The sequence below is a fragment of the Urocampus carinirostris genome, chromosome 17, assembly GCF_059441175.1.
Source record: "Urocampus carinirostris isolate Australia breed hairy pipefish chromosome 17, RoL_Ucar_1.0, whole genome shotgun sequence".
Taxonomy (NCBI): Eukaryota; Metazoa; Chordata; class Actinopteri; order Syngnathiformes; family Syngnathidae; genus Urocampus; species Urocampus carinirostris.
Window position 1 is genome coordinate 33,751,489 of NC_142365.1, and position 10,591 is coordinate 33,762,079.

Genomic DNA, 10,591 nt, shown 5'->3' on the forward strand with positions numbered 1-10,591 from the left:
CTGATGTAAACTCTCGTGCAGTTAAGTCAACAAACATCGGTTTGCTTCTTTGAAAAGTTGAAATCCACATATACTGCACCAATGAATGTAACCAGCTTGTGTTTGGAGGTGCTCATGCACCCCCAAATTCAACCCAATCACCAGGAAAGGATAGGCTTGAATATGATTAAAAACGTTAGATAAAAAAAAAAAAGAACAGAAAAACGCAGCATTGGAAATACTTTACTGCCTTGAAATAATCCATCTTAATTCGTAGCACACTGTCCCTTTAAGTGACAACAAAACAACAAAAATGTAAAAAGCCAGGCCCTGTGAGTGCTCAGCACCCTGAAAGCAGTGAAGCTAAAATCGCCCTTGACTGCACCTCAAAATTGCCAACCATAAAGGGAAAATGAAATTTAGTATATCCAGAAGACACTCATTCGATTAAAGCTGTTCAATAAAACCGCAATACAATTTTTATTTTTTGGCATTTTGCGTAAATCAAAAATGCACCTAAAATCAACTATACTCATATTTCTATATACAAGCACTTGTAGACACGAGAATTTTGATATTAATTTAATACAAAAATCTTGCTAGACATACAAGCAAATCCAAGTTAGGAGCCTTCCCAGAGGCAGCCACTAGGGAGCGCTCAGAGCTCGAGATTGCTTACTGCCAGTATCAGCTGGTTCCAGCCATCGCTAGCTTTTGGCGGCTCGTTACATTGAAAATAAATTAATCAAATAAAAAGGGAATATAAGCAAAGTCAGAGTAGCACAAAGAAATGCCACCAGGTGCTTTATGGATCGTTATCATGTCCGGGAATCAACTCATGTGCCATCTGAAGTGAAAGCAATAGCCTGGCTGCAGGTCCAGCGAATCACTAATGGCTAGGCTAACAACTCTACTTAGACCCCGTTGTAATCCCTGTATCTTTCCAGCGGCAGGTCCATTGGCAATCAAACGACAGGCCTGGGGCTACTATTCGTCGGAAACCGCTACGTATGGGACGATTTTATTTTAATTATAACGGAGATGCTGCTCAATACGAGGACACCCAATGCTAATGCGCAGCAAGATGCTCCCCAAATTGCTTTCTTACGCTGAAAGAAGCCCTGTAATTGAATTTTATTTTTGTATACTGACAATAAAACCATTCAAGCAACTGCAATTGTGCGTTGTGTGGTATTGTTTGTTGATCTAAAGTTATTATTTTGTTACAGTCATATACTTTAGGTCGGTAATGACGTCATCCGAAGGTAAGTTTAACCCTTTGGGGGCTTTTCGCGGGTGGTTCTGGTCCCCATTAACGCAAAAACCTAGGAATCTTTGAATTGCATCTTTTTTGGGCTTTTTGTGACCCTATCAATGAGTTCAAATAAGGAAACGGTGAGGCCTTTTCTGAGTCAAAAAGAATATCGATATTGATTGACACAAAGCAAGAATATGATGAATATATGTGAGCATGGTATTCAAGTGAGTGACCTATCCAAGCAGAACGATCGGTCCACTTCTACTATTTGTATGCTATAAGAACAGAAATATGTCTTCAAAGCTAAAAAAAAAAAAGTGACCAGGGTTGTGACTGTTCTTTCAAAATTGTGAAACACTATTTATGACAAGACGGAGAGACTTTTGTTATGGTGGATACATGAAAGGGAGCGAGCAGGGATACAGTCATGGCGAGCAAAAGTCCCCGTGTATTTACCTTCTACAATGATCGAAAACTTGAGGCAGCAGGGGGTACTACTAGGAATGCTTATGAGAGATTGGGGACAGATTAATTAATTTATAATAATTTCACTTTGAAAAAATTCGCTCATTGCACAAGCAATTTGAGATACGGACATGAAATTAAACTGGTATGTAGAGGTATCGCTGTACTTGGGCACGGAAGTCAGCAAAAGTCAGCCCAGATTTCTCCAGCATGCATACATCCGCAGGCAAGAGCAAACAAAGAAAAAGAGACACATTAGCATAGCATCGTTCATGCAAAGATGCTAAACTTGCTTGCGCTCATTCAGCTCGTATCCCCGTTGGCCAGCATGACTTCTTTGAGCGTAAACGATGTGAACGCAATTTGTTCCAGTTCGCTTTCCTCCCCGCACTCCATCAAGCACGAAAAATGCTTGCTATCCCTGTTGTAAGCTAGGTCTGAGTAGCCGCTGGGTCCGCTGTGGATGATCCTAGGCCGGTTCCACCCTCGGGAGTGTAGGGGGGAGCGGTTCAAGTACACGCCTATGTCCCGTCGACTGCGCTTGCTGGTTGGGTGCATGAAAAGGAGCCAGGTCTGAGTGTCCGGAAACAGAAGGGAGGTGTCTGAGTTTTTGTTTTCGGCATCCTCCCTGGGGATGAACTCGGGCGCCGGAAAACCCACCACGCTCCCTTGGCATCCTCTGGGTTGCTCCACCAACTCATGTGCTGCTCGGGGTTTGTCGAAGCAGATGCCGGCGTTTTGGCTAAGCGCCTCGCACCTGTAGCCACCAAACTTGCGGGCGTTGCAGTACAGGTGGCTTCTGCCCTCGTGGTCGATGATCTCTGCCATCTCACACTCGCACGACTTTGTGAGGAGCATCTTGCCCATTTGCCAAGTCTTCCCCAAGTCTTCGCTGTAGACAGTCAGCGAATGTGGGAAAACCGTGTGAGGAACGGGGAAAGAGCAGCACCTGTACCTGATGTAGTAGGCATAAGCCGGGATAATCAACCTCCCGTTCTCCAACTGGACACCATGTCCCGGACCCACTGCGAAGGTGGCCCAATTGCAGATGCTTTGTCCAATCACATTCTCTGTCGCATCATTAACCCCGCTCCAAGTGTGGCCGTCGTCACCGCTACTGACGTAGCAGAGACGGGTCTTATTCTTTCCGGTCATTATCTGCCAGTTCTCTGTGGTGTCACCCAGAATGCAGACAAAGAATAGAAACAAGGTGCTGGTGTTTTTCTCAAACACAGGGCAAGGGTTCATGGTGCGGTGGCCTGGCAGGCACGCCCTCAACAACTCCTCACTCGAAAACCACTGCAACCATAATACAAACATGTTACAACATGCGTTGCCTTTAGGTGGCACTGTCTTTTTTGCTTCTTGTTTTTCAGATACAATGTTTTCAGTTTCATGCACTGTTGCCGCCACGTCATGGGTTAGAATGGTTGTTCAACTCCCTGGTTCCGCCCATCAATAATAACCACCTGTTACCCATCAGCTTTTAAGTATAAAAACATCCTCAATTTTGCTATTCACTCTCTTCTCTTTTTTTTAACTCTCTCTTTTTCAGTTATCAGATGCACACTACTACAAACTCGTAAGTTGGTACGGCCAGGCCTTGGGGCAGGTCAGACAGAGGCCTCGGTAAAATTGAAGTAACATTCAAGCTGATACACTGTTGATGACATGCATTGTACATTTTACTATGAAAAGTTGCAAGTTAGTTGGAAGACTTTGCGACTTAATGTTGATCCATAAATAAGGCGCACTGTATTATAAGGCGCATGGTCAGCTTTTGAAAAAAATAAAGGCTTTTAGGTGCGCCTTATAGTGCGGAAAATACGGTATATATATATATATATATATATATATATATATATATATATATATATATATATATATATATATATATATATATATATATATAGGGCAGCACGGCAGCGCAGTGGTTAGCGCTTGTGCGGCACAGTTCATGTCATGGGAACCTGTCGTGGGTTCAAATCCAGCTCCAGACTTCCTGTGCGGAGTTTGTATGTTCTCCCCGTGCTTGCGTGGGTTTCCTCCGGGCACTCCGGTTTCCTCCCACGTTCCAAAAACATGCATTTCAGGTGAATTGGCCGGTCCAAATTGTCCCTAGGTGTGAATGAGCGAATGCAATGTCTGTCCCTGTGTGCCCTGCGATTGGCTGGCAACCAGTTCAGGGTGTCCCCTGCCCACTGCCCGGAGATGGCTGGGATGGGCTCCAGCCCCCCCGCGACCCTAATGAGGATAAGCGGTACGGCTGATGAGATGAGATGAGAGATATATATATATATATATATATATATATATATATATATATATATATATATATATATATATATAGGGCAGCACGGCGGCGCAGTGGTTAGCGCTTGTGCGGCACAGTTCATGTCATGGGAACCTGTCGTGGCTTCAAATCCAGCTCCAGACTTCCTGTGCGGAGTTTGTATGTTCTCCCCGTGCTTGCATGGGTTTCCTCCGGGCACTCCGGTTTCCTCCCACGTTCCAAAAACATGCATTTCAGGTGAATTGGCTGGTCCAAATTGTCCCTAGGTGTGAATGAGCGAATGAGTTGTCTGTCTCTGTGTGCCCTGCGATTGGCTGGCAACCAGTTCAGGGTGTCCCCTGCCCACTGCCCGATGATTGCTGGGATGGGCTCCAGCACCCCCGCGACCCTACTGAGGATAAGCGGTGCAGCTAATGAGATGAGATATATATATATATATATATATATATATATATATATATATATATATATATATATATATATATATATATATATATATATATATATATATATATATATATATATTAAACCAGCTCTGTGGCCTTGGGGTAGGGCGCCCGCCCTGAGACTGGGAGGTTGCTGGTCCAAGCCTCGGCCGGGTCATACTCCCTGCTTGCCGCTCGGTATTAGGGGTTGGCATGGATAATGAAGAAAAAACATCAGTTCTTAAAAAAACACAAAACGACAAACGGCAATTGAAAATATCCTTGTAAATCATTACATTTATTTATTACAGACTTTGCAATTGACCAGTGAATGTACTTCACAAAATGCAGACAATATTTGTTTTATTTACTGTTCTACTGCTGCTAATGAACTTGTTCTTGGTTTATGGAGACACATTTTTTTCTTTGGTTTTAATGTATTCTTTATTTGGCTGTCTCTAAAAATGGATGGGTTTATTTAAAGATTTATCCCTCCATTGTTCGAGCACTGCGCCCAATTAGTTTTGTAGTTTTGTATTTTCTATTTAGTTTTTGTAAGAATATTCAATATGTTCAGAAAAAAATGTAATCTTTATTGAGCACAATATTTTTGTTTATCATCATCTGCCACATCATTCAATCAACGTCATGCTAAATTTAAGATTTTTTTTTACCAGATTTTTTTGATTAATTGATTGATGATTAAAATAATCATTAGTTGTAGCCCAGTCCCCAAACAGTAGGCCCTGGTCCCATTTAGTACCGGTCTGCAGAAATAAAACTAAGTTCCATTACTTTTTGCCTATTATTGATATGTTGACACTGCTATAGTCACATTGAATGATAACCCAGCGTTTTATGCGGTGCGTTTCAATTATAGTCAGAGTTGTTTGCTGTAGGGCGGTGATCCGTCACATTGGAAACTAGGATCTCTGCCCGCCTAAAATACAGCGGAGGATGAATCAAACCAAATTTCTGTGGTTATAGCCAAGAAGCATGGAGATGCTAGAGAATGCAGCTCACTGTGTCATGCTACAGTGATTATCCCAGACCCGGGGTCGGGAATTTATAGCTCGCGAACGAGGGCAAACAAAGTGAGCCTTATGTTTTACAGTTCACTGATCCCTTAACCACCTGGGTCGCAGGGGCACCACTGCCTGTGATGTGGCAAGTACAGCCTGGCGGTGCCCATTCTTCTCCTGTATTTTTATGTAGACGGTTAGTACTGGTTTATGTGTTTACAAGTAGCAGGAAAAGCCTCCTGATTTGGCTCAGATACAGCACCTTCATCATATGGTCGCCGCTGTTCTCCAGTGTCACGCGTCATCCACTATTCAAAGATGCATTGACGGGCAGCAACATATGATAATAATACTAGTACTAGATCTTAAATAACCAGGGTAAATCTTTTCTAGTATCACATTGTATCACAAATGCGGATTTTGTTTTATGAAATAAATTATTTTAATTTAATTAGATTTTTGTAATGCAACCCTAGCTTTTACTGTAATTTATGTATAGATACGAATTTCTTGTTCTGCAAGTATTTAAAAAATCTTTTGTATATCATACGTATTTTTGATTATTACTTAAACCAATATGGTATTTTTAACCACAAGGAGGCGCAACATGATAAACATTGTCCCTTTAAGGGATTTGAAAGACAACAATCTCACCAAGGTAGAGCGAGAAAGAAAATTTTGTGGAAACAGAAAGGGGGCTAGAGCTAGAGGAAAAAAATATATCTAGTGTCACATTGGAAAACCTACCTGGACAGATCCGTCCTCACTCTCCACCCCCCTCTTCATCACCAAATGTTTAGCGTCACAGTCTCGAAAAGACGTCCTCTTTTCGGCAAAGGCCAGAAAAGTGCGGCTGTGCCTCAGGTGGATAAGGGCCGGAATTCTGTATGTGATGCCGCTAGGCTCCCTTTCGAATAACATCGTTTTAGGCAGCTCTTTTCCATCGTCATTCGTCTTGGATGATGTGTTGCCCATGGTGCACCAGCTTCTGTGGCGGACATGCAAGACAAAAAGCACACTTGCATGAAAAATTCTCACATTCATACACATACTCAGGGAGGACCCATCTTGCCATATCTAAATCTAAACTTATATATAAATCCCAATTTGTGTGAATGTGTGAATTTGTATGTGACTTATAGGTTCCAATGGCTAAACTGATTTATGTGGAAATTTACTCAGTTGTTATTTAGGCCTCTGGGAGTGCTCTTAGCTAGGTTTTGTGCCAATAAATAATAACTTAATTGATAAACATGTGCCTTCATTGTGGCAACCAAAGGTCCCACCCTACAAGGGGATGTCATCAGGAGACACTGAGTCAACTTCCATAGTTACGCTGATGACACCCAGCTCTACATTGTTGTGTCCCCTGATGACACAAGTCCTATAGATACTCTTTGTAAATTGCATTTCAGATATCAAGTCATGAATAGCGAAAACTTCCTACAGCTCAACCAGGACAAAACAGAGGTTTTACTCAATGGTTCTGAATGTCAGAGAGAGAATTTTTAACCAAAACTACAAGATTTTAGAGTTAGACCTTTAGATCGTATTAAAAACTAAGGCGTTATTTTCAACAATTTATTTAATCATTTTGTCATTTATTTTTCGGTATTTAATTTGTGGTGTATTTTGTCAAAATAAGATATTTTAATTAGAAGACTGTCCTGTTTCCTGCTTTTCACCGATGGGTTGATAATGAAATGAAATGAAATGAAATGATCTGCATTTATATAGCGCTTTTCAAGTCAATGACTTCCCAAAGCGCTTTACATTGTGCTTCACATTTCCCAATAGCGGCCGTGATCTGTGCAGCCATGTAAGGCGCTAACCTGCTTATTGGGGGTGATTGGGGGTTCAATGTCTTACCCAAGGACACTTCGACATGTAACACGGACAAGCCGGGATTCGAACTGGGATCCCTTAATCCTAAAACGATCGCTCTATCTCCTGAGCTACTGCCGCCCCAAATAAGTGGTTAACAAATTGTCTTCTACACCAAACAACCAATGGGTCTAAGTCTCAGCCAGTTTGACACATATTTTGTGACAAAATACTCAACAAAACAATAAAATGATAATTGAAATAAATAAATGACCAAATAAATAACCAAATGCATAAATTAATGAATTGCATTTATGTAGTATATTTTAGTAATGATTGGTGTAGTTATGATAATTCATAGATGTATTCATACATATGACAGGTTTGGTCCTCTATAGACACAAAAATGCCATATAAATGAACACATTAATTTATCACATAGTACGTCAATATATGATATGAATGCAAATTATCAATTTATGCGTAATGTCATTTATTATGGTATTTAGTTTGTCATGTATTTTGTTGTGTGTTTGATCTTGTGTTTTATCACAACAAACTGTTATTCAAATGAAAGGGCTTGTCAAACTGGCTATGCTTTTCACCTATTGTTGATCGGTGCACTCGTCAATTAACCAATTGGTGAAAAGCTTAGCCAGTTCGATCTGCCCCTTTATTTGAATGGCATTTTGTTGTAAGGAAATACATGACAAAATACGCAGCAAAATATTAACAAAAATTCATTACAAAATCAATGACGGATTGCATAAATTAAAAAAAATAATTACAATTTTGTAATACTGAATTTATTGTCGTTAATTACAACGTAGTGAGACATTGTATGCAAATAGATTAGACATCACAATAAACCCATAAGAAAGACCTTAGAGAGAAAAATAGGATAAAAGACTTTCAGAACAAATAGCCATAAATATAGTTTTTTTGCTAATGTGATGCTATTTCCCAATTTGGACTAACTGTGGTTTTCTTTTTTGACTATTGCATCATGGATGCTACCAGCCAAACATGTTACTATTCTTTGATATGCACACGAATATGGCCGATCTGTTTTTGTTTTTTTTAACCTTAAAGATGTAGAAAAGAGAGTGCTCGGGCAGGAGCTTTAGGAGGAGATGGAGTTTTATAATCTGAGGGCTTTTCTCCTGTTCATCCTTGCAAGTTCAGAATCCATTGATGTCTTTATGACTTATTTTGAGAGTCTCCTAAAGTTTAACACCTTAACATGAAAAGAGTCCTATATGATGATGACTCTGCTGTGGTATTGCAAATCCTCTAAACTGGGTCGAGAGCAGCAATTATTTTTCTGGGATATGTCGTTGAAATGTATGTTCAGATATTAAGGTACTGCGTGATTTTAAAAACCATATTTGTAGGATTTTTTTTAGAGTCATTCATACATATGTTTCTCCGGGCTTGTAGAATATTTTTTTCAAAGCATACAATAAATGACAGGCTTGAGGAGTAACAGAATACAGTGTTACGTAATCGGGATACAAAAAAATGCAATTGTATTCTGTTAGTTACAGATTTAAAAAATCAAATTACAGGTATATTTTTCCTTTAAATACAATTACAATTTTATGTAAAAGCGCGCTCTCTCTCTCTCTCTCTTCTCTCTCTCTCGCTGAAATTTTGAAAAGTGAACATGAGTTTAAAACAATATTAGGTTCTAGATGTGCTCTTAATGTAAAGTAAAAGTAATTACATTGCTGATTAAATTTTTCAACATGGAAATAATAAATACCAATTCAAATATTCGTATTTCATATTATTATTAAGTTATGAGCAACGTTATTCATGTCTGTGTCGCATCGTTGTGCAGCTCGACACACAAAGAGGGGAAAATATCGTTACCTTTAACTGTCACGCGTTACAGTTGTCTGTCGAGGCTTTTCGACACACACCTTGTCGTTTAGTTTATCTCGTTAAATTTTTCTATCAAATTGGACTTTAGCGATCATAACACTGAACGCTGATGTGCAAAGTCGACGAAGAAGACATTGTTTACTTCCTGCTTCCGTGTTCATTTATTTATTGTTCGCCATTATTGTTTTGGTTTTTAATATAGCTCAAAATATGATAAAATAAAAATGGTTTATTGTTTTTATTCGTGAGTATTGTTATGATTCCCTTATTGTCTTGTAAAATGAATCTATGTGAATACAGTATGTCTATTTGTGAGGTGGTTGTTATATGTAAACACACAGAAGATCTAGCTTCGATGGGGAAGGGTTGAATAAGCATATGCTTCTTCCTATTCTTTTTTTATATGTTACGTAAACATTTTTTTACTTATTGTTTCGTTTTGTTTTTGTTTCTCTCATGTTTAAAATAAAGTTTTATACATTAATTTCTTAAAATTGTAAAACACATGAAGTAACAAAGATACTTCTCTATTTGTTCATTAATGTTTAAATTCACACGATTGCAGCGCATGCGCAACATCACAAAGACCTCGGAGAAAAAAATTGGTAACCTACAAGCCTTAAGCCTCATTTATTACAAATGTAATTCTTTTTCATACATTTTTTAACAGTCAGTAGCAGAAGCCCATTTAACAGGTTGGTTATAATTGTCAAACTCATAAAGTTTCGTATTTGCCCGTCAATCTTTCAATGTTTTAAATTCACACAACAGCTCATGCACAATATGGAGGCTTCATAAAATGACAGTATTTTACATTTTAGGCTTTGTTTATTTCAAACACTACCTTTAACATACATTTTGTGCAGTGAGTTTCCGAGGCTTCTTTTATAGTTTAATTATGATTGACGAACACATGAAGTATTTGTCCATCAATCTTTTAATGTTTTTTCGCCACCTACCGGCCAAGCGATATAAAGGTAATGTGCTGTTGCTACGAGATGGCGACGATGCCTGGAGATTGAGAGATAAATACTATATTCTAACGGTACAAACATGATTGCGTTTTCGGACTCTTTTGGGGTAGTTTAGGCTAATGACCAGAAAGGCATATACAGTAATATATTTCTTTGTCTGGTTCTTAAATCTGTGTTTCTTAACCTATTTTGAACAAAGGCATACATTATTTTTTCATTATACCTATATACATTTTCTTTAAAAAATCATAGGGGGAGAAATTCATAGTACTTTTACATAGTGGAATCCCTACTTAAAAGATGCCACTACATTTGTCCGGCATCTTGCTGCTCCGCTGTGCTTTGTGGCACTGGTCAAATATTAAACACTGGGGCTTTAACAATGCAAATTTCCAGTAATAAAAACATACGTGATTATGGAAATATATTGGTGCAGAACCATGTGAAGAACTCGAGCAAGGTCA

The 10,591-nt window shown here is 39.2% G+C and overlaps 1 protein-coding gene across 1 annotated transcript; it reads right to left on the minus strand.

Annotated features, from left to right (window-relative positions):
• Positions 1–202: 202 nt before the first annotated feature.
• neu3.1 (sialidase 3 (membrane sialidase), tandem duplicate 1) lies at positions 203–9,282 on the minus strand. Its single transcript, XM_088321268.1, has 3 exons — positions 9,142–9,282; positions 6,190–6,430; positions 203–3,001 (listed from the first exon to the last, which is right to left on the minus strand). Exons 2-3 carry the CDS (start codon positions 6,415–6,417, stop codon positions 2,006–2,008), a joined length of 1,224 nt encoding a protein of 407 aa, XP_088177394.1. The 5' UTR covers positions 6,418–6,430; positions 9,142–9,282; the 3' UTR covers positions 203–2,005.
• Between the last annotated feature and the right edge of the window lie 1,309 nt (positions 9,283–10,591).

Bases quoted from the DNA above. Each gene is read 5' to 3' on its own strand.
- neu3.1 (XM_088321268.1), bottom strand. From the start codon at position 6,417: ATGGGCAACACATCATCCAAGACGAATGACGATGGAAAAGAGCTGCCT. The intron at 3,002-6,189 runs GTAGGTTTTCCA...TTATGGTTGCAG, and splicing joins GTGAGGACGGATCTGTCCAG to TGGTTTTCGAGTGAGGAGTT.